Source organism: Marasmius oreades, chromosome 4, assembly GCF_018924745.1.
Source record: "Marasmius oreades isolate 03SP1 chromosome 4, whole genome shotgun sequence".
NCBI classification, from domain to species: Eukaryota; Fungi; Basidiomycota; class Agaricomycetes; order Agaricales; family Marasmiaceae; genus Marasmius; species Marasmius oreades.
This window is the reverse complement of record NC_057326.1, coordinates 2,605,055-2,625,986: the sequence shown is the minus strand read 5'-3', so window position 1 is coordinate 2,625,986 and position 20,932 is coordinate 2,605,055. Positions and strand designations below refer to the sequence as shown.

The 20,932-nt window shown below is 47.8% G+C and overlaps 9 protein-coding genes across 9 annotated transcripts; 6 read left to right on the top strand and 3 right to left on the bottom strand.

Moving 5' to 3' along the window:
* Positions 1-114: 114 nt before the first annotated feature.
* Positions 115-3,670, bottom strand: E1B28_007655 (uncharacterized protein; the record flags this gene model as incomplete). Its single annotated transcript, XM_043152417.1, has 13 exons — positions 115-190; positions 244-263; positions 335-501; positions 553-605; positions 665-780; positions 833-895; positions 946-1,128; positions 1,176-1,202; positions 1,257-1,432; positions 1,485-1,597; positions 1,653-1,767; positions 1,817-3,503; positions 3,554-3,670. 13 exons carry the CDS (start codon positions 3,668-3,670, stop codon positions 115-117), a joined length of 2,913 nt encoding a protein of 970 aa, XP_043010503.1.
* A 71-nt stretch (positions 3,671-3,741) lies between these two features.
* E1B28_007654 (uncharacterized protein) lies at positions 3,742-8,070 on the top strand. The gene is made up of 22 exons (XM_043152416.1): positions 3,742-3,841; positions 3,898-4,064; positions 4,114-4,140; positions 4,194-4,308; positions 4,359-4,531; positions 4,584-4,736; positions 4,800-4,983; positions 5,041-5,455; positions 5,507-5,528; positions 5,581-5,616; positions 5,679-5,772; positions 5,826-5,982; positions 6,034-6,260; positions 6,311-6,394; positions 6,447-6,503; positions 6,555-6,797; positions 6,851-7,174; positions 7,233-7,274; positions 7,321-7,449; positions 7,507-7,725; positions 7,774-7,838; positions 7,889-8,070. The coding sequence occupies exons 1-22, from the start codon at positions 3,782-3,784 to the stop codon at positions 7,989-7,991; spliced, it is 3,096 nt and encodes a 1,031-aa protein (XP_043010502.1). The 5' UTR covers positions 3,742-3,781; the 3' UTR covers positions 7,992-8,070.
* Positions 8,071-8,151: 81 nt separating this feature from the next.
* On the top strand, positions 8,152-10,890 carry E1B28_007653 (uncharacterized protein). Its single transcript, XM_043152415.1, has 14 exons — positions 8,152-8,588; positions 8,648-8,713; positions 8,784-8,872; positions 8,928-8,935; positions 8,985-9,244; positions 9,311-9,397; positions 9,451-9,605; positions 9,663-9,772; positions 9,829-9,916; positions 9,970-10,084; positions 10,147-10,176; positions 10,255-10,461; positions 10,519-10,811; positions 10,879-10,890. The coding sequence occupies exons 1-13, from the start codon at positions 8,384-8,386 to the stop codon at positions 10,566-10,568; spliced, it is 1,470 nt and encodes a 489-aa protein (XP_043010501.1). The 5' UTR covers positions 8,152-8,383; the 3' UTR covers positions 10,569-10,811; positions 10,879-10,890.
* A 165-nt stretch (positions 10,891-11,055) lies between these two features.
* On the top strand, positions 11,056-12,474 carry E1B28_007652 (uncharacterized protein; the record flags this gene model as incomplete). The annotated part of the gene is made up of 1 exon (XM_043152414.1): positions 11,056-12,474. One exon carries the CDS (start codon positions 11,056-11,058, stop codon positions 12,472-12,474), a length of 1,419 nt encoding a protein of 472 aa, XP_043010500.1.
* PHF5A (PHD finger-like domain-containing protein 5A) lies at positions 12,306-13,297 on the bottom strand. Its single transcript, XM_043152413.1, has 7 exons — positions 13,169-13,297; positions 13,084-13,116; positions 12,996-13,032; positions 12,844-12,947; positions 12,668-12,790; positions 12,372-12,599; positions 12,306-12,313 (listed from the first exon to the last, which is right to left on the bottom strand). The coding sequence occupies exons 1-6, from the start codon at positions 13,281-13,283 to the stop codon at positions 12,583-12,585; spliced, it is 429 nt and encodes a 142-aa protein (XP_043010499.1). The 5' UTR covers positions 13,284-13,297; the 3' UTR covers positions 12,306-12,313; positions 12,372-12,582.
* A 549-nt stretch (positions 13,298-13,846) lies between these two features.
* On the bottom strand, positions 13,847-15,952 carry E1B28_007650 (uncharacterized protein). The gene is made up of 10 exons (XM_043152412.1): positions 15,872-15,952; positions 15,532-15,818; positions 15,433-15,479; positions 15,139-15,375; positions 14,931-15,087; positions 14,674-14,877; positions 14,471-14,614; positions 14,225-14,419; positions 14,088-14,166; positions 13,847-14,039 (listed from the first exon to the last, which is right to left on the bottom strand). Exons 2-10 carry the CDS (start codon positions 15,757-15,759, stop codon positions 13,993-13,995), a joined length of 1,338 nt encoding a protein of 445 aa, XP_043010498.1. The 5' UTR covers positions 15,760-15,818; positions 15,872-15,952; the 3' UTR covers positions 13,847-13,992.
* Positions 15,953-15,991: 39 nt separating this feature from the next.
* Positions 15,992-17,206, top strand: E1B28_007649 (uncharacterized protein). The gene is made up of 5 exons (XM_043152411.1): positions 15,992-16,287; positions 16,338-16,375; positions 16,434-16,597; positions 16,650-16,719; positions 16,780-17,206. Exons 1-5 carry the CDS (start codon positions 16,170-16,172, stop codon positions 16,990-16,992), a joined length of 603 nt encoding a protein of 200 aa, XP_043010497.1. The 5' UTR covers positions 15,992-16,169; the 3' UTR covers positions 16,993-17,206.
* Positions 17,207-17,468: 262 nt separating this feature from the next.
* On the top strand, positions 17,469-18,378 carry E1B28_007648 (uncharacterized protein; the record flags this gene model as incomplete). The annotated part of the gene is made up of 4 exons (XM_043152410.1): positions 17,469-17,586; positions 17,661-17,692; positions 17,747-17,910; positions 17,979-18,378. 4 exons carry the CDS (start codon positions 17,469-17,471, stop codon positions 18,376-18,378), a joined length of 714 nt encoding a protein of 237 aa, XP_043010496.1.
* Positions 18,379-20,064: 1,686 nt separating this feature from the next.
* E1B28_007647 (uncharacterized protein) lies at positions 20,065-20,911 on the top strand (the record flags this gene model as incomplete). The annotated part of the gene is made up of 3 exons (XM_043152409.1): positions 20,065-20,466; positions 20,526-20,696; positions 20,750-20,911. 3 exons carry the CDS (start codon positions 20,065-20,067, stop codon positions 20,909-20,911), a joined length of 735 nt encoding a protein of 244 aa, XP_043010495.1.
* Between the last annotated feature and the right edge of the window lie 21 nt (positions 20,912-20,932).

The following is a 20,932-nucleotide window of genomic DNA, read 5'->3' as shown; positions in this document are numbered from 1 at the left end:
ATTAGATACGCGGTATACCCGCACAGTATCTATGTTGCGAGGAATTATTTGAATATGAAGACAGGTAGATAGGTGGCATAGCGAGTATTTATGAGCTACAATACAATCCGACTTTCATCTGTTTGATCGATATACCGCATACGGTATCACTGGTGGACTCCCAAGAGGGTTATCCAGCTCAGCTAGCGACCTTGAACGAGTAAGTAATGGAGAAATGAAATGCGAGCATTAAGTCTAGCTTACTTGAAAGCTTTCAAATCAACCTGTCACAACGGTCAAAAATCGATATTAGTGTCTTTTACAAGCACAACAGTTAAAAGAGCAGCGAGCTCACATGGGATTTGAACACCAGGAAGACATGAGTGTCGTTATGCGTGTCGACCGCTTCGCATTCGTCGCAGAAATCTTTACCACAATAGGCACATCGGTACCATACACCAGTAATGTTCTTCATATGACGATCGCACAGAGCGAACTGATGCGTCAATGTTCTCAAGTAGTCTAGAGTGGTTTCAGCTGTGAGCAACTTGGGCCGATTCAATGTGTACCGACCTTCCAGATCCTCAGGATTGGGGCCGTCTGATGGACCCGCAGGTACGGTATATCTAGAGATCCAATCAGTTACCCCATAGCTCGTTGAATTGATATGATAAAAAGCTCCTACAGTGGAGGTACCAAAGCATGTTCAAACTCCATGGGTCGATCGACTGGGCGTTTCAATTTGAAAAAGATATGGTTGGAATCGTGAAGTATATACGAGCTCTTTTCACAATCGGAACACTGATAGGTTTGTAAGTCAAAATAACGGTCCCGACAGAACATTGATTATTACCAGACTGTACGCTGTCGGCGACGAAGGACAACTTCCACATTGGTAGCGAATGCCACGTATCAGCTAAATTCAACGATGAGAATGCCATAGCGTATTGCGAACGCACAACGTACCTTATTACAGCCATTGCAGAAGAGAGTGTGGTTATCGTCTGGCTCTGAGCCATGAGGGTTTCCGACCACAGTTCGTGCATAAGACGATATCTCAGATTTAGCCTTGCCAGACCCTGCTCGCCGAACATTGTTAGCGGGATGTCTTGTCCACATATAAGTCGCTCTCCGACTGAGCGTTTGGACCTGTTGAATGTCAGTGGGATAGAGCCGCGTGATCTGTTCAACCTGACCTCTGTCCTCTCGAGCGGGAACGGTATCTATTACATTTTACTTAAGCGAAGGATGAAGGGGAATTGCAGCAAAACCTATACCTTTATCGTGATATGGGATGAATTATGATCCCCGTCGTCTGAGTCGAGGTTTCCTGGAAGGCCGGCCGCATCACAATTCGAACAAATATCCACGGAATCGCAAATAGCACAATGAAATCTGGCTCCGACGATATCCTGCATGCAGTGATAGCACTTGACACCAGGATGTACCATAGCTTTAAAAAGCGTCAATCAGCGGGTAAAGCGACAGTGGCCGTCGGAGCTTACATTCCTCCTCTCCGGGATCCGGATTGTGATAGATGTCAGGCTCACTATAGGCACTCAGAGGCTTCTCAGGCATAACAAGGAAAGCATGCGAAGGGTGGAGGTCGTGAACCTGGCTGGACAGGTATATGAGATATGAGTTGACGACACTGACAAAAAAAACATGACTACCTATAGCAAGCTCTGCAGAGAAGAAACTTGACGCATGAAGCGCACTTGTAGGATTTTTGAAGAGGTGAAGGTGAGCCACATGCGGAGCAATTAATGAAGTTAGATTGCTCGTGCTCTAGACCACAATGAGTAACGACACAGGCGTCAATACGAACCAATGATACCTATGTTCATCCAGCCGTGGTGACCCCAATACTGTTCCAGATATGCGTGACGCAATTGTCCTTTTTGGGTGGGGGCAGCTCTTCTCCATTGTAAAGCTCGTTGCTCATCCTCAGGGGAAGTTGGCGACCAGCCAGACACGGTTGGCGAAGAGTCCGGAGCAAGTCCTGCTTCGATAGCATGCTCTACCCCAGCATATTCGATGCATGAAGCGCAAAGCTCATAACCACAATGATTCGATTCCGCACTTTTGAGCGGTGGGGGTTGCTGTGAGATATTTTGCGGTAGTGCAGGTAGTGGTTTGTACTGTTTGTGCGACCCTTTTCGATCCTCGGAATATATTGAGTCGCTATCAACGTATGTTTTAGACGAACTAGAGAATGATGGTGATAATAAAGAATGCAAGGAATCGCGTGGTTGAGGAGGATATGCGAAGGACATATCGAGTGAGGGACCTCGAGCTTTTCCTTTACTACGAGAGCTTGGTTCCTTCTCACCACAAGTGGTACACACATATTTCATGTTCTCCAATAAGGCACCACATTGAGAGCAATCCGTTATACTGTCAGGTGGAGGAGGTCGGATCTCGACGTACTGAAGGAGTTCATCCGGGATGATGGTCTCCATAGACGGATCCGAGTGAAATGGTTGTACTGGAGGTCGTTCTGGAGGTCGTTCTGGTAACGGTTCACTCGCAGTGCGCTGTGAAGCCAACCAATTGAGCTGCCTCGACGTTGGCCGAGGTTTAGCACCTACATCCTCGGCAATGCTCGGGTCATAGCCACCTTCGTCCAGTCCAGATTCGAGATTTTGTGATCCAGTGGAGTTGTACGAGTAGTAATACCTCCCTCGGTCATCTTGCTCGAGAGCAAGATCTCCCAGCTGATCGTGATCCTCTTCTGGCACTCGAGATTCGCCATCGGATTCAGATGGTTCGGGAAGTGTTCCCAATCTCGTGCGGATCGCACGCTCGTTCTGATCTCTGAGCCAAGCAGCACCACGATCATCGCTGATGAGAGGACCTTGGTTTGTGCTCGAGTCCCGAACCTCCAGAAGCTTCAGTCGTTCGAGAACGGCTGACGGGTCTTCAGGATAACTCACGGATGCGGATAAACGGTGACCATCCAAGGAGGGGTCCTTGAGCTGAAGGGAGGAAGCAATGGATGTGTTTGCTTGAGTAGCCGACGCTGGATCATGGTGTGGAAGAGATGTCCACGATGAGGATGAACCTCCGCGAGGCCCCGTTGTAAGATTGGAAGTTTGATCACGTCTATATACCGGTGGTGCCAAGGTACCTGAGGAGACCTGCTCGCCATGCGAAGGGCTTCCTGTATCCCGGGAGCTGACGGTCACCGAATCATCATCGAGATCAACTGAGGGTGCACCCAGTGAGAATGAAGTTTCGCTTCTATTCCGGCCCTGATACTCCTCGAGGCTGGCAAGCGAGCCCGAGTCTGACAAGCTAAGACCATCTACGGTGACTATCACGCGCAAAATAATCCCCTTTCCGAGGCTTCGCCCGGACAGAAAAGATGCAGCGGAAGACATTGACTGGGTATCGTCTGTTCCAAATTGAAAATAATGGATGGCCTCCGTGAGCTCCTCCTCTCCATCTATCTCTGTAGTCTCCCCATTATCGTCAGTGTATTGTATCGCGTAGTTAGATTGTAGAGCGAAACATTGTTCCACCTATGGAAAATTAACTTCACAATCGAACGGCTGGACGTCTTGAGACTCACCCTTCTCTTGAGCGTTTCATAGGTGCAATTCTTTGCCGACTTGAAGCGGATTTTTTTGCTGTGACCATCCTGAAGACTACACTTGACCAGTAATGGTGAATCCGGTCGACGATGCATGGAAGGGTGTTGACATTGCGCAGCAGACCGAGCGGCAGTGCCTCTCCAAGTTACTTACATAAGTGGACGATGTTTCCTTTCAAACGCCTAAGTTCCTATTAGACTCAATTCATGGCAGATGTTTCGTTCCTTCCAGCTCTTTCGCAATCCGATATTGACCGAGCTGCACAGGTATTCCTTCTTTAGCTTCGTGCACCTGAAATTTGCTCAGACGTTAGGAAAAATAGCTGATATTACAGGCGTACGCCAACGCTTCGAGTTCAGGTCAAGGCGTACAACTACAACGTATCCAACAAGAATTGCTAGATATACAAAGGCTTCCCGAAGCTTGGGGTCTTGTGATTCCGTTTTTGAACCATCAGGACCAAAACATCCAATTCTTCGGCGCACACACGTAGGTTTTGCGGAATCAGGAGTCTGTAGGAAAACTGAATCGATTCAAGGGCACAGGTCAAAATCGCGAGGGACTGGTGAGTCGTACAGCACGTCCGTTTTCGTGTCTGTTCTCAAGGTCGCTGTTTAGGTCGTCTTTTCCTCAAGAACACGTAGAAGCTCTTAGGGATCTTTTGATTCAGCTCACCGCACATTCTGTTGCAGTCGGGAAGAAGAAAGTGGTCCTTCGTAAACTCTTTGTTTCGGTCGGTCGATATTATTTCTTGTCTTTGTAAAGCTCATGCTTGACTACCAGCTAACATCGCTCGCTCTTAAACTCGTTGCTCAACATCCCACTCGATGGCCAAATTGGATTCTTACATGCGTAACCTCGATGTCTGGTCGCGGTGCAGCAACAGATCACATTCTCGACTTTCTTGCGATTGTTGCCGAGGAGGTTTCAAGTGCAGATCTTATAGGGTCTAGCAAGTGGGTACACCCCTTACTCTCGCCACTTACTATATCCTCATCACAAAATTAGGTCGCGCATGCAGCAAAGCCTCCTAGATGCTACAACGATGGTCGTTCAGGCAATGAAATCGCCTATCGAAGGACCACTTAATCCTGCTTCACATAACAACGTTCTCGCTGCCTTGAAGTGCTTACAAGCTTGGTTATCGTATCTACCTTCCAGGTGAATGGTTTCTATACTTGCGTTTATTTCCCAGTTAAATAGCCGACTCAATCTTTTCTAAAGCGATTTGACGCCACTTCTTCCGAGTATTATTTCCCTTCTGCGACCCGATGTAGACGACGTATTCGTCTGCGCCTCCGACACACTTCAAGAGGTCATGGCCAAATCCGCGTTGGCCGATGGATCCGGGTCAAGAGTCTTGACCGAACCGCTACTCGTATGGTTGGACTCTTATGGTTCTCGAATTGTAAACAATTCTTTACAGTCTGCTCTCATCGATGAGGTTTCTCAGTCGCTGTGTAAGCTTATAACGGCACTAGGAGATCACTCGACAAGTTATATCGCTGCCCACATTGCATCTCCTGCATCTATTTCACCTCTTCCTTCTGCAGGCTCGGCCCTGCTTCGTGAATCCCAGAATAAGACTAAAGGACAGCTTTCCCAAGTCTTTCTCAAGTTGCTGTTAGCATACAGTGGGTTTCCAGGCTATTACGGAGTAGACGAGGATGTCAGTGAGATGACATTAGGATTCTGGTATATGCTTCAAGAAGCATTATGGAATAATGACTTTTACATTGAGGACGGCGGAGAACCTTCGTTGGCTGACCAGCAGTCGTCAGTGGACCAGACCGCAGTCGCCAAGGAATTGTATGTTGAAGTCGTCAAAGTCCTTCGCAGAAAGATTAAATATCCTGGACCTGGGAATGCGTGGTCTAAAGGTGCGCGTAATTCTGTCAAACTAACAACTTTCATTGATCCTTGCTTAAAAGATCAGTTTGAGAAATTCCAAGTGTTGTTCATCTTACTATTACACCAAGCTGCCTTACTCAAATTCTTGTGACAGGTATCGGCGAGATGTTGGCGATATTCTCATTAATGCGTGAGTTCACCCACCACATACCACAGTCTCTGGGTGTCTAGTGTACTCATAATACCGGTAAGATATTATGTCATCCGAGGCGATATGATAGGGTTTTTCGTCAGCGAAGTAGCCAACGATCTAACTTCCATCCAAATTGGCCGGAAAGAATGGGAGGTTTGTACTGAGTGATTCTTTCGATCCTGGCTCACCTGAAACTATTTACGTAGGATGTCGAAGCAACTTTACACTGCATATTATCTATTCAAGAGGCTCTAGATTATGAAAAAACCCCGCATCTACCGCGGCTGTTCAGTCCGGAAATTCTTGGTCGTCTTCCGACTGCCGGACATATTCGTGTCCGGAGAACAACATTAAGTCTTTTAGGCACGTGTGTTCTCTGTGGGATTGGCACCCATAATGACCAGTTTGTATTAGGAACTTATGCATCGTGGTTTGCTTCAAACCCCGACCAGGCTACGGTGCCACCTCGGGAAGAGCTCTTGACCACTGCGGTGTCTTACGCTGTTCAAGCCTTGCCTGATGCGATGCTCTCCCTCCAGGCCGCTACTGCCCTTCGTAATCTATGCGACGCTAACCGGAAACTACTCGCGCCCCGTATTGGTGCGTTTGCGGAGCTGCATGCAGGATTAGCACGAGTGCCAGTAAGAACGTTGTGCATACTTCTAGAGTCTGCACTTAAGGAGAATTACAGGACTCGGAAAAGGCCACTGTTATGGAATCTATTGCGAGCGTAATTGAGGCACTACCTCCCGCTGATGCTATTCCCACTGTGGAGGTTGGTTTTCACCCCCGTCACGCTCCCGCTTCAAGGCTCTGACTCTCTTCAGGTCATTGTCAATCCGCTCATTCAAAGGCTGGTGGAGACTCTGCGTTCCCCAACTTCTGTACGTCGTTCACAGTCGCTCCGTCGTTCTCGACTCAATCGTGGCTATCAGCTTCCACCCAATGCTCGAGAACAGATAATTCTCCAGCTAGAAACTCTCTCTGGTATTGCCAAGGGACTTACGGATAGCACATCAAGTGATACACTACTCGATGATGATCCCGAGGTCGATGTAACATGTGAAGTTCTGCGGTCCGCTCGGGAAGATGAACGGGTCGTTCATCTACGACAAAGCATCCTCGACGCAATTCGCGCATGTGTAGAGATATTCGGTCACGACGCAGGAATCGCGCAGGTGTGTACGTTGATTCAGTGGCGATGTCTGTATCTGATCTTCCTTGGAAACAGGCCGTGAACGAGCTTGTCAAATCCATCACGTCGCTGCCCGCTGATATGACACTGATTTCATTGCCGGCCCCTCCTTTGTTGGAAATCGTCTGCTTCGCCTTGCACAGACAAGTGACTGCATCATGGTTGAGCGTCGCTGGTATATTAATAACCCAGCTGAGTCCACCTCCGCCAATACCACTTTCAGACAAGGAAAAAGAGGAGATACGGGCGAAGGAGCGAGTCGCTCAGGATGAACAAGCCAAAGCGGTCGTTGCTGGCATTTTACCTTCGATATTAAGCACATCTTTGGCTTTGTTGGGCTCGCCGGGTGGTATGGAGAACGTAAGTACGTCGCACCAACAACGAGAACGGCGGAGCACTGACAAGGTGAGCCTTGTAGAATCCCGATATTGTGCAAGAATTTTTCAACTGCCTAGATAGGGTGCGTTTACATTCCTTTATCCAAGTTTGTAGCTAAACGAGATCAGGTCGCTCAAAACATGCCGAGCAACCTCTACTTCCTACTGCCAGGAGGGTTGGACGCCCTTATGCAGTGTGCCATCCGTGCCCTTACGCTGCAAGAGCGGTATTCGTTAGTTGCTGCCTGTTCCTTCTTGGTAACTATGCAACGTGAATTGAACTAGACGCGTGGTGACCTGTTACTTTTCGTACAGAGTACTCTGATACATCGATCCTATGTTCACGAATCCCTCGCTCCGTATCGTACTCAACTTGTCAGTACACATGGACGAGCGATCACAGAGGCCGTAGTCAGTGGATTAGCTGGCCAAGCACCCCGAAGCGCCACCACCAACCTCATCGAAATGTTATCAACGCTCCTGACACGGTGTCTGTCAGAGTGCAGACTATGGCTAAACGATGTGCTCTTTAGTGTGCGCCTTTATCTCCCTTCGCCTCCGCGCTCGACTAACATGAAATAGGAAAACTTCATCGCCTCAAAGGCCACAAAGGAAGATAAAGAAAGATTTATGAAAGCAGTTTTAGGGTGAGTCCTTTACCTCTTCGTTCGGCGTCTTTCTCAAGGACTCGTTTAAGATCACGAACGCTGAAGAAGACTAGAGAGGCAGCACAGCAATTTACCCTTGTCGCGAGAGGTCTGGAGGGGACCAGTTTTGGTTATGCGTCCATCTCAAGCTGAAGAGCGGTCGACGTCAAAGTTGTACTGTAACTTAGAGTTGTACTTAGTGTAATTATAAATGGATGTGCTAATATCACGCTATGGCCCGGTCCGCGGCCTGCCGGGTGCCCGGTTATCCGCGGAGTAAGCCGACCTACAATATGTAAAACGCCTGTTTCTTATCCCTTTGAGCGTTATTTTAGCCTCGAGCCAGGGCGTAGAGATGTGTTTTGTGGTGGAAAGTGGAAGCAGGCGGAGAGTCCGGAACTTAGTCGCTGGATAGCGACGCTACAAAGCTTGGCATATGACCGCGACAGCATGCAACCTAGCACCCTGACCTCAGTGACCTGACCTGACCTGCAACTAATAAAAAGGCCCATCCGATATGTTCCCGTTTTCTTTTAGCATCAACAATGCGACTCAGCAGCGCATTCGGAATCCTCGGTCTCGCTTGTGAGGGAATTCAACTTGGTTCTGGAAAGTATCTCGTTCCCGGAGGGCGTTGGCGCGACACGGAGGGGAATGTAATCACTGCCCATGCTGGAGGTATCACGAGGGAGGAAAAGACAGGGAGGTTCTTCTGGTTTGGGGAGAAAAAGGTCGAAGGTCATGTTGAAGGTGCGTTCTGGTCAATGAGGAATAGTTTTCCTTAGTGTTCACTTGGAAAATTCATCCAGGTGCAGGAGTGAATGTCTATAGTAGCGATGACCTGGTGACTTGGGAATATAATGGCCTTGCACTAGGTGTGTATTTTATTATACGAGTTCTCTACCAAGTCAAATGTGAAATAATGATTTTCTATGTCCGCTCCAGCGCCCATCGAAGGACACCCGTATCTCTCTCCGGATCACATTATTCAACGGCCCAAGGTTGTCTATAGCATAGAGTCTGGGTTGTATAATGTACGTCGCCGTTCGAAGGTTTTCTGATCGTTCCTTACAACTTGCCCGTCTATAGATGTGGTGGTACGTGGGACCGTAAGGTTTCACACAACGTCTATTAACAATCGTTCAGGCATGCAGACAATGCTAGTTTTGGGTTGCTGCTTCAAGGCGTCGCTACTTCTCCCAATATCACAGGACCCTATACGTTTATCGATGCTTTCTCACCGCTCGGGAACTGGAGCCAAGATTACGGAATGTTTACCGACCGCAAAAATGGGGAAACTTACTCGCTGTACTCGAACGGCGACTCTGTCCTGGGAAGGGATGATATCATCGCACGAATGAATAATGAGAGGAATAATCTAACAGAGGTTGTCTACACGTTTACCAGTATGTACTATGCCCATTACTTCCCTGGTCTACTTGTGTCTGTTATGGCTAAATCTTCTCATCAAGATTTCGATCTCGAGGCACCGACAATTGTCCAGACAGAAAAGTCTTACTATGCACTTATGAGCCATAAGACGGGATACCGTCTGAATGGTGTGTCTTAAAATATCTTTGACCGTACAAGGATTCCGATAACGTTTAATAAGATGTCGTCGCATTCCGTGCTGAAAACCTCAGCGGACCATGGTCTCAACCTTTCCCCGTCGCACCTCTCGGTACCCGGACTTACAGTTCCCAATCTGGTTTCACTCTGACGGTTGTGGGCGACAAGCAAACAACACATCTCTACATTGGGGACCAGGTAACTGCTTTTTCGGACTTTGCTTCCTCAGTACCAGCACTTATTTCAGTGGTATAGTGGGATGCAAACTCTCTTTGGGAAAGCCGGTACATCTGGCTACCTATGGACATCGACGACGAAAAGGGTGAGCTGAAGCTCGTGTGGAATGATGTTTATGAATTAGACATGTAAATCTCAAACAACGTTTCTCGCCGTCTCTAAACAAAATCTTTGTTTCTGACAGACATACGGGCGAATGGAGGGTCCCGGAAGGAACTGTGTATTATGGGAAAAATGCAAAAGTAAACGGAAACGCGTTCAAACAGGAAGCTGTGAGTGGCTGATCGGTGTTATTCCTTTTTTCGAAGACCTGACGGACCTGTAGAACTTTGCCAGTCTTAACACTATTGTCACGGGTATATATGGAAACGAAAGCACTGTTACTTTTGAAGGCGTCGAAGGGACCGGTAAACCGCAATGGGTGTCTTTCTATTACCAAAGTAGGAGTTTTCAAATTGTCCGTCAAATTTTTCCCAAAGGGACCGACACGACCCTCCTTCAGATATTGACGATATGGGCTTCGGCGACCAACGTAAGTTCCCTCGCGATTCTGTGCCCCCCCGCGGCAATATTTGACAGGGGAGGGCTCATGTTTTATTGATTATTTTAGCCGGCGGTAGTCCTGACCGCATTGGTGGAAAGTTTGCATTGAGAAGGATCTCGTCAGTCGTAGTGAACGGGAAGATTGAGAATCTCGATACCCTTTACCAATGGGACACAAACAAAGGAGTCATACATTCCGCTCCGCTTCTTCTCACCCTTGACGAGGGCAGCAACAATACGATTACCATCGGTGGATTGAATAACGGGATCGATTGTGAGTTCGGATTCTCATCAGCCAGCAAAAGAGGGGCTGACAGCTTATTGTTTATAGTCAAGGGTGCCGACATCGATAGAATTGTGGTTTATCCTCCAGAACAGTGAATACTCTGTGCATGTACCTTTTGATCGACCCTCTCGCTTTGATACCTGGGTGAAAACGGTCGGCGATCTTCCGGACCGAAGACCGTGCTTTGCCCTGCTTTGCCCTTGGGAGTCACGATGTTTTGCGAGTATGTACAGTAGTTAGTATCATAATAAGTTTACTTCCCGCTTGCGACGCCTCGCACAGCAGTCGACTGCTCTCCCTTTCTTTCCTCCAGGTAAAAATTTCTATCAGTTTCTCTGGTGCGTCGCTCACTACCCCCCGCGTCGGATCTCAAGAAGACGTCCCTAGGACTCGCTCGGATCCCAGACGATAATGCACCTCATACCACACGAAATCCTCGAAGAAATATTTTTGTGTAGCCTACTTTTCGAAAGGACAAGCATATACACCGACGTCAGCGCCTCCCGGGCACCCCTGCTTTTCCTGACGGTCTGCAAACGGTGGCGCGACATTGCCCTGTCCGCCCCCGCTCTGTGGACCTCAATGCGCATAGATTTCCCCCAGCGGTTTCTGGGGACTTCCAGCATCGCAAGAACCAGGGATGGAGGTGTGTCTGCGGCTGTGGGCATCGAGGCGTGGCTCAGTCGAGCCAAACATCTGCCACTACGACTTTCCGTAAGGGAAGACTTCGACCCTCAGAGTCGGGCGGCGGAGTCATCAGTAGTCTCTGATACTTTGAGACATCGGGTCATCATCACCATCGGCGACTTTGCTGGCAAATTGGCGGATGTGAATATAGACGTCTCCCTCCTGTCCTTCCGGGCTTTCTGCCTGGACAGCCGAGGGGATACACGGTCCTTCCCTATGCTTAGGTCGCTATCGATTGGCAGCAGTCACTCGCCATGGATGGAAGTGTGGACCACAGACACGGCACACAATCTTCCCCTCTTCAGCGCTGACACTCGCCTACACTCGTTAGCGCTGTCTACATCCTATCTTCCGGTGAACCTGTTGCAAGTGCCAATGTCACTCGGGCATCTTACCGAGCTAACCCTTACGTATCGGCTGGAGACGGACTCATTCAGACCTAGCCCCCTTCACGTCTTCCAGATTCTTTTGAAGTGTCCCAACCTTAGGACGTGCACCCTGACGTTGGGCGAAGGACCTGCAGCCCTCGCATTTGAGCCACAACGTGGCAGATTAGAGCTCCCATCCCTCAGGCACTTGACTATTTTCGACGAATGCCCCACAACCACGCTGTCGTTGATGTCGGCTCTTTACGTTCCCTCACTGGTGCGGCTCCGTTACGGACATTATTTTGGAAGCGTAATTGATCTTCCTCACAATGCCGCGGACCAACCTTTGCTACCTATTCAGTCACTACAGCTAAGGCTCGATGAAACCAGTCCGTCTCCGTTGGTGGGGTTGACACTGCAATTGACTGCGGACAGCGATGACGACGAACCTGATATCAACGAAGCCATCTTAAATTACCTTGCTCGAGAGGGCGAAAGCATCCACGATCTAGATTTTAAGGAAGCCTCTGGAGGTATCACGGAATTACTGTCACTCTCTCGTGGGACAGGGACCGACTCTGACGAGTTTGACGTTGGAGCAACGACTCCGACTTCAAACGCTTCAGAGGTGCTCTGTCCTAACCTTCAATCCATCGTTTGGACGACCTCTGGGGAGAGTACTCGGAATGCATTCTTAGAGATGCTCTATCAACGATGTGATGCGAACAAGACGTTTACTCGATGTGCGCAGCTGCGTAGAGCGCAGCTTACCATCTGGGAGCTATCTCCAGAGAGTATGGATGAAGTAGAGGAGAAGTTGAAGGAAATAGTAGCATTACCTACAAGTGACTTGAGGATTGAATACGAGTTATACTGCTGGACGGGGCACCCCTGCGAAGGACATGTTATATCAAAGAAAGGCGTTGTGATGAGCGAGCCGTCATAGTCTGAGTAGCATAGTGTATAGTAGTTTCGAACACGATAGTTCTGTAATACACGTGTAATTAGTATATAAAACAGATGGCGGTGACGGTACGAATGGACGAGGTGGGGTTCAGCCCTTCTTAAACCCTGGAAGATAGAGGTGGTGAGAAAATCAGCTGACCTTGCTCATGGATTCGAAATACAAAAGTACTCACCAAGCCGGCGACGTTCGTAAAAGAGATCCGTTCGACTAGCTCCCAGATTTACAATCTTGGGACATCCATCCCGGTCCTTCTCTAGTAGTGTGCATTCAGCACAATAATAGGCATCAGATATACCTTGAGAAAAATAATGAGCGGGATAAGAGATATATAGGCATATATTGACTCACCAGGAGAGCCGCAGATTATGCAACGTCCTCCGTAAGTACCAAAGTTACATTCTTCGCAAATTCGCACCAAGGTCTCTGGTCGGACGTACGAGTCACATACTGGACTAATCAATTCAGTTTAGCTTTAACCACTTTGAAGGATCAAGATCTACCATTTTCCGTCGCATTTTTCACAAAGACGACCGATAGCTTGGTAGGAAGGTTAGAACGAGAAGATACAGTCAAGAACAGGTAACCCACCAATACCGGGCTGACGTCGACACATTATTAAATCTGTAAATCATTTCAATATAGAATAAATCGCGTACAGTAAGGTCGAACTTACCAGGATGATGTTTCGACATGGTGGTTGTAGAGGACGCGCTTACTAAGGCTGATCGCTGAAAACGCCTGTAACCGGCACCCTTCGGTGCCGTGGGTGATTTCCGGCATTTCCCCATCAGTAAACAGTCATTGCCGGCTTGTCCGGCTTTTTTCGGCTTTTTCCCCACCAAAAATACGAGAAAGCCGACAAGCCGCAATCTATGTCCTTTTGGGACAAGTCAGTGACACTCAAATACAATTAAATCGAATTACATAAAATTTGAAAAGAGTTGAATACCTTTTCGGTTTCGCCTATCTATATATGGTTAAAAAAGTGACGAAAAAGTGGCTTGTGGCTTGCCTACCATCAAAAAAGCCCAAAAAAGCCTAAAAAAGCCGAAAAGCATTATGTCATTTTGCTGATGGCCCCCGATGAGAACCATTAACGTCAATACGTCACGATACCACCGATCCCTTCCCTTACCCTCAGTTCGTACATCGCTAGGCTCCGTAATAAAAGTGGTTGTAGTACATAGTACAGCATCTAGTCATCTTATTCAATACACCGAATGACACATTGTATCTCGATCGCAGGCACAACACATAAGTACGTCATGGGAAAGTCGAGCCCTGCTGACTTAGGGAGCGGCCCGCTCCGGTACAATATCGCCACCGCCACTTCTATGGTACCGGTATGGTTGGTCGCACGAATTTCATTAGTTCATATATCTCTGGCTACGATGTATGCAACCAACATTCAAAGACATCGTCGAATGAACAGTGGAGACTACAAGTCTTTGGAGGGTTGGAAATACACTACTCTACAATATTACAAGATACAGGGGGCTAGGCTCGAATATTGAGTTTATTGGACAAGGTTTCCATGTAGACCTCTGCTTGTGCATGTGAGAAGACGGTTCAGTGATTAAATCAAGACTGACCGGTCTCATGTCGCAAGTGCCAGTAGTCTGCTAAAAGGCTATTCAGCTCAGCTTCGCTTGTCCTGATATGTTCAGCCATCTAGATTATTTCCTCCACAATTGGCATCAGTTCCTGAGGACATGAAAACCGAAAACACCTTTGCTTCGATAGCGTCGGCTTCTTCTCGCACCCCTTGCAGATTCTTGTCATTCTTTTGCCTCTCGACGTTCATCTGATCGTATTCCACCTGTAATCTTTCTCGCGCCCTTTGATTTGCCTCACGTTTCTCCTTCCCACGAGCTTGTGTGTTCTCCAGCTTTTGACGTGCATTTTCCAACTGCTTCGAAACTCGCTAGACGGACGTTAGCGAGAACACAAGGCGGAGGTCAGCATTCTGTAATACCTCCTGACGGAGTTTCTGTTCATTCCGTTCCACCTCTTTATCTTCGTATTGAGCTTTGAGCTCAGCCAGTTCACGTTGCGAGGATTCTAGCGATTCTGCCTCTTTTTCGATAACCTGGAGCTGATCGATACAACTTTGCAGGTCCTAAGTATTATGTCAGTGTCAGCCCGGTCGGATGTTGCGTTGCCACAAACATGCCTTACTTCGCTAATACTGTTGAGTGCTTTTATTCTGATCTGAAGTTCACGAGCTTTGGCCTCATTCTTGGCAACGAGAGCCTTGTCTTCCGACACTTGGTTCCCCATGGTCGAGATGGCACGTTTGACCCGATCCGGTGACTGCACGATTCTTCCATTTATGCGTTGAATATCTGCCTCCACGCTATCGATCTCTTTCTCAAACGCGTCCTTGACGAGTGGGATGAATATTTTCCCGTAACATGAAACGACAAGGTCCGTACCCGTCTCTCTATCAGCTGCTTTTTCTCAGCCCTGAGTCTTTCTACTTCAGCTATGGATGCTTGCTGGAGATCTTTGGTATCCCGAAGTCGCTTCATCAACCTGTTGTTCTCTTCTTGAAATTCCAGACAACGTGGTTCGTCCTTTGCTAACTTCGCCCTGGATGTGATATGTAAACACGATAGTTCCTGTAACAGAGAATCAACGCACTTAATATCCGTAATTTGTAGTCGAACATCCGTCAACTTGTTCTTCATCTTTTGATGTTCTTCGAGTACCGCATTGGAACGATGTGTAAGTTTGTTGACGCGTTCAGAGCAAAACTGGTCTGTAAATCTGATGAAGTTGATAAAGGCCGAGAGTAAGATGAGAGTTCTGTCACGTTCTGGACGGGATATATCCAAGGCGGAGAAGTCCTCAATCCGAGCAGCCACCGCAAAGCGGTTTCTGTTTCAAGCCATGGAGTGAGTATGGATGGAGCTTTCGTGTTTTGTTTAGACCTACAAATGATGCAAAAGCAGGGCATGTTTCAACGCAGGCGAATACAGTTCCTAGTGGCCGTGGTCAGTGTGAGACAAAGACTGGGAGAAATTCTGTACCGACTTTCTCATCCATAGTAGAGGCAGAGAGAGATAACTGAGTCGCGTCGCTCAAAGTGTCGTTATTGATGCCAGTGACTACATCGAGACACGCACAATAAACACCCTCAACGAACTCGGCAGTCGGTCTATGAAGCTGTTCTGGACTGACAGAGAGACCCCATGTCTCTAGGGCAATAATGATGTCGTCTATTGAAAGCGAAGGATAGATGAACTTTGCATTTTTTGACATCTTGGAATAAGAAGTGGATAAACCTGTCGTTCGTGGGATGCGGCGCGTTTATATCGACACTGGGGAGTTGTGATTTAGCTGGAAGGATACATAACATAGAGTATACGCGTACCTTCCCACCTATCACCCACCAAATCAGATATAAGAGTACCAGAAATGGCTCGATAGCCTGTGAAAATAAGTTAAAACGCGTCTGTCACAGTCACCAGCTGTGCGTTACTCTCGACATCGTGACCGCTTCTGACCGCGTCCTTTCCAACTGCTTCGTAGCCCTCAAATTCATTCAAACAGATCCTTCCGGACTGCGCATGTCACGATGCCACATCATGCTTCAATGATGTTAACAATGAGGCCTAGCTAGCATCGTTGCCGATAACTACACCAATCACATCCCTCTGTTGTTAACCATCATGCACTCTCATTCTCAACACGTCTTCTCTAATCTGAAGCCCGGAACGTATAAAATTGTCAACGTTAAGGGTGGAACGGCCATCGATCTTTCAAGCGAAGATGGAAAATCTGTAATAGGTGACTCTTTTGTGATCCAAGCCCAGGCTCACACTAAGGTCCTTTTTGAGCTTTCACCGAGAAATACCAAGGTGACTCGAATCAGCAGGTGAGGTTTCTGGCATGCCCTCTCCTTTCTGCTGACTTCAATTAACGCAAACTTTCAGTGGACCTTCGAACGTTTGGGAGCGGGATATTCAATCCGAAACGTACGCAACGGCGCGTACTTGAGCGTCAATTTGAAGAATGCTATTGGTCAACCGATCGAAACTAGCTATTACCCGGTCAGTTGGGAATTGGTGGTCTTCGATTCGCAGAACAATATCTATCGGCGAGTTAAACCACTGATGATGGGCCAGATGAGACTAAGCTTATACGGGCAGGATTGGATGGCCTGGCGGTGAATATGTGTTTGATTTAAGAGACTATGGAAACCCCAAAGCAAAGAACAAGGTGAGAATATAGAGCCATTCCCCAATGCCAACAAAAGGCTCTATGTTAATTTTATCGCAGATAGACCTTCACGGTCAAGGAATGGAAACATGGAAACTATGGCGCCTTATTGAATGTCCAGAACCCTCCAAAGCGGTCCCTTCACAACTCCTGGCTGAGTGGGACTCTACAACCGTTGCTTCCGACTCGGATTCGACTACAGAAAGAATGATTCCAACGCCAACAGCCGGGAAAACCATCGCTGATACTGTGGTTGATGCAGAGGGCCTATGAGTTGGTGGAAATGGAGAACTTGCGATTACGACGACGACGACAACCACGACTGTTACTCGAGTTAGGAGGTTGAATGTTGGCTGACCCCACGAAGATATTCTGCGCTGCTTCGGATCTCGCTCAAATTACTTATATGGTTTTTTCATGGATTCCCATTCTGTACTACTAATCCAGATTGATTCGTCACGCCACCGAGGCCTGTTAGTGTTTACGATCCTTTTAAAACCTTCAATGGAGAGTTCAAAGGAGATATAGGTGACCATCTTCAACATGTGAAAAGAACTCAGCACTTGAGCTAAAGGCCGAAGTTTAAACAAGTCGAAAGAAAATAAAAGTGGATGCTAGTGGGAAAGCCCGGTGCACGCGACTTTCTCCTCAAAACCACGCCTCACGGGGCGGACGAAGGAACACAAAATTGCCATACTCTCACCACGCTCTGGAAGCAAGGTTCAAATGCCATTTAAGCTACCACCGCCATGTCGACAGATTCTCATCTCCAGCTTTTCTATTTGAAACCTGGGACGTACAGAATTATCAACGTTAAGGACGGTAAAGCTATCGATCTCTCTGGAGCCGATGGAAAGTCTATCATCAGTGAGCAGTAAATCTCTGGTGCTTTTCATTTTCATTTCTTACTCGAGCTTCCCTCAATTCTTGTCCATGTCAAGGCTACGCTGAGAAAGGAGACTCGAATCAACTGGTCTGGTCTCTTGCATGTTGTTTCTCCGAAATTTACGTCGGATAACCCCCTTAGTGGATCTTCAAACATTTGGGAGCCGGCCACTCGATTCAGAGTGCGTGCAACGGCATGCACCTGAGTGTCAACCGAAGGAACCCCCTCGGGAACCCGATCGAAGCCAGTCGTTACCCAGTAAGCTGGGAACTTGACGTGTTTGATTTCCAGGACAACGTCTACCGGTGCGAGAATGAAGTACATGAACCCGACAGAAGGTCACTTATACAAACAGAATTCGGTGGCCTGGCAGTGGCGCTGTGTTTGACGCCAGGGATTCGGGAAAGGTTACTAGCTCGATAGCTTTGTTCCACTCGGACCAGCAGGCTCATTGTGGATTCTTCTCGCAGATCGACTTGCAAGAGGAACAGATGCCGATCCCTCAATATCAGCTTTGGCGCCTCGTCCAATGTGTAGACCCATATCATTCTACGCCTCATCGAACCAAGGCTGAACCGGACTATGGAAGTTTTTCGGAGTGGGAAACATCAGAACAAACCACCATTCCTCCCGCATCATCAGCAGGGCATACGAAAGCGGATACCGTGATTGACGCAGAGGGCTTGAAGATTGGTGGAAACGGGGAGATTGGTATCACCACTACGACCACTACTACAACAGTCACTCAAGTAAAGCGATTGAATGTGGGCTGACAGTGGCAGGATTGAGATGAGTTCATCGAGCTATTGTGCACTTTCTCTCTAAATTCGATTGTGTACACGTACAGACGATACAACGTCACGTACCAAAATCAGAAACTGGACAGAAAGGACAAATGTCGATATACGAGACACTTTCTGTTCTCTGGTGACCGGAAGGAGCCACAAGTTCCTCAGGAGGTCGATCTATGGCTCGTCACAGAGCCAGACATATCTTCGTCGACGGTTTCCAAAACGGCGCGTTTTTGACACCAGTAGGTTGAACACCACCAGCATCACCAGTAGGTGTGGAAGTGACGGTCGCAATAGCGGTGCCGGAGCGTCCTCGCGTCCAATACTAGGTTACCGAGCGTCAATAAAAGAACCGTTCAGAATCAAAATGATAAAGTCACTGACCTGCCGTGAGAAGCTCGTTGATGAGGGATGTGTTGGGCTGAGCGTGTTGAATCGAAGGTTAGGGAGAACGTACCTGGTGATGCTAGTGGTTGATCTACCTGATTAGCTGTGTTAGTGTCCCTACAAGTTATAACAGTCGTTAGTTGAGGAAGATGGGAACGATTTACGGGTCTGGGCTTTCCTGAGACAACGAATCTCAGAGACATGTACAGGTCTTGAGCAGGAATATATAGAACGCGTCTGTCACAGTCACCAGTGCATTACTCGACGCCTGGCACGTTGCCGAAAGATGTTGAACGTTGAACATATCCACCAAGTCCTTGACTTGATACGTTTAGCACCTTCTTCCTTCATCTACATAAACGACCTCGTCTGCTCATCCATTACCTCCTCTTATATCGACGCAGCGCTCTCAGAGATAACCGATGAAACAATCCCACACATACATCAGGTCCTCGTCAATGGCGTGGCCTGCTTTTCTTCTCGAATTCTCTTCGACTCAATAATCAACGGGCTACTTAAGTGGAACCACGTTTGGAACGACGGTTGTAGTAATTGGAGTGCAGATGATCGGCAGGAGAGGTACAACGACAGTCTGGACGGCTTTATACACGGAATCAGAGCTGTTTCTTCCCACCTGCGGCATGGGCACGGTGACAAAGGCTTGAGGTTAGTATTGGTAATAGAGAAGCCCGAACGGATAAAAGATCGGTTACCAGAGGTGTTAGTGCCTTTGACGAGGCTTGCTGAGCTGGCGAGTGGTACTTGCTTTCAACCCGAGAAGTTCTAGCTGATATTTTGAACAGAGCCGCGTCGATATAAGCGTTGTTTTTATCTCAGAAGTAAGATGGGAGGAAATACGGCCGCCTCTGGGTGCCTCCCTTGACCCTTTCTACGTGGATATCCCCATACCCTCCAAAGAAGGTGAGGCAACCCAAAGCGCCACAGTTTGTTAGGTTTCAGCATAATTGAAACATCTGTTTAGCGACAGTCCAATACCTTTACAGCACATTTCTCTCTTCGTGTACTAAATCAACGTATCCTCAATCCCAAATCCATGCATATTCATCAAAGCTGGAGCCAATATACCGGCATTTCATTTCGGTCCTATACGATTCATGCGACCCATTCATCAAAGATCCCCACGAAATACAATACATTGCATCAGCTCGCTGGCCAGGCTTCATAAAACCTGTTATCGACGGCTTTCAGCGAAAGCTAGAACAAGCAAGCATTAACGGGGAACCACCACCAGAATTCACGTTACCATCAGAAGACTTTCGCATGCGGCTCACTCGCGCTTTCAAACCTTCGCTTAAAGCCGCAATGGAGACTCTTCATCCACGAATCATGAACGCTGAACATTGGTGTAAGATCAATGAGCCTGAGGAGGATGTCTTAGAGAAGCTATTTCAAACAACTGGCCCACTTTCTCCGACGAGACGAGGATATGACGAGGATAGTAACTTATTGCCGATCAATAAAGGAAAAGGGAAAGAGGGACAAGCTGGTATCGAAGCTTTGCCCCGCATGTCCAAGTTTATTCTTTTGGCTTCTTATATCGCGTCTAGCAACCCAGCTAAGACCGACTTACGGATGTTTGGGAGAGGTCTGGATGAGAAGAAGCGGAAGCGGAGGGTCGTACGAAATAAAGCACCACCAAAAGGGAGTAGTGGCCCTGTAAAAGTAAGTCAGCCTTTTCTCTGTAATTTACAAAAGCCCAATATCTGATGACATGCCATTAGATCCCACAACCACTCGTGGGCCCCTCGCCTTTCCCTTTAGACCGCATGCTTGCTATCCTCGGGGCACTTATAGAGAATAATGATGTGGAAAGCCGGTTACCGGCGCCTGAGTTTACGATTCCGGGGGAATATACGGACATGGAGATCAGTCGAGTTGGTACTTATGCTTCGGTGAGTGAACCAAAATCAGGGCAGAAATAACCTGTCGGACTGATTAATGACAGGTCAATGAGCTTACTTCACTGCACCTCCTTCACCGTACGTCTGCGGCAGATAGACTTGATGGACCTCCAATGTTCAAATGTGCCATATCCCATAACATTGCGCAGTCGTTGGCAAAGCAATTGGGTATTCAGTTGCATGAAATACTGTGGGACCCGGTGTAATACGATATAATGTAGCGCAAA

Coding starts and splice junctions, on each gene's coding strand:
- PHF5A (XM_043152413.1), bottom strand. CDS start 13,283: ATGGGGAAATGCCGGAAATCACCCACGGCACCGAAGGGTGCCGGTTAC. Junction 12,948..12,995: donor GAAAAATGCGACGGAAAATG/GTAGATCTTGAT, acceptor TGAATTGATTAG/TCCAGTATGTGACTCGTACG. Junction 12,791..12,843: donor CATAATCTGCGGCTCTCCTG/GTGAGTCAATAT, acceptor ATTTTTCTCAAG/GTATATCTGATGCCTATTAT.
- E1B28_007653 (XM_043152415.1), top strand. CDS start 8,384: ATGCGACTCAGCAGCGCATTCGGAATCCTCGGTCTCGCTTGTGAGGGA. Junction 9,245..9,310: donor GGTTGTCTACACGTTTACCA/GTATGTACTATG, acceptor CTTCTCATCAAG/ATTTCGATCTCGAGGCACCG. Junction 10,177..10,254: donor TATGGGCTTCGGCGACCAAC/GTAAGTTCCCTC, acceptor TGATTATTTTAG/CCGGCGGTAGTCCTGACCGC.
- E1B28_007654 (XM_043152416.1), top strand. CDS start 3,782: ATGGCAGATGTTTCGTTCCTTCCAGCTCTTTCGCAATCCGATATTGAC. Junction 4,984..5,040: donor ACTCTTATGGTTCTCGAATT/GTAAACAATTCT, acceptor TCGCTGTGTAAG/CTTATAACGGCACTAGGAGA. Junction 7,175..7,232: donor CGCCGGGTGGTATGGAGAAC/GTAAGTACGTCG, acceptor TGAGCCTTGTAG/AATCCCGATATTGTGCAAGA.
- E1B28_007650 (XM_043152412.1), bottom strand. CDS start 15,759: ATGTCAAAAAATGCAAAGTTCATCTATCCTTCGCTTTCAATAGACGAC. Junction 14,615..14,673: donor CACTCAACAGTATTAGCGAA/GTAAGGCATGTT, acceptor CATAATACTTAG/GACCTGCAAAGTTGTATCGA. Junction 14,167..14,224: donor CCGACGCTATCGAAGCAAAG/GTGTTTTCGGTT, acceptor GAAATAATCTAG/ATGGCTGAACATATCAGGAC.
- E1B28_007649 (XM_043152411.1), top strand. CDS start 16,170: ATGCACTCTCATTCTCAACACGTCTTCTCTAATCTGAAGCCCGGAACG. Junction 16,376..16,433: donor AAGGTGACTCGAATCAGCAG/GTGAGGTTTCTG, acceptor GCAAACTTTCAG/TGGACCTTCGAACGTTTGGG. Junction 16,720..16,779: donor ACCCCAAAGCAAAGAACAAG/GTGAGAATATAG, acceptor ATTTTATCGCAG/ATAGACCTTCACGGTCAAGG.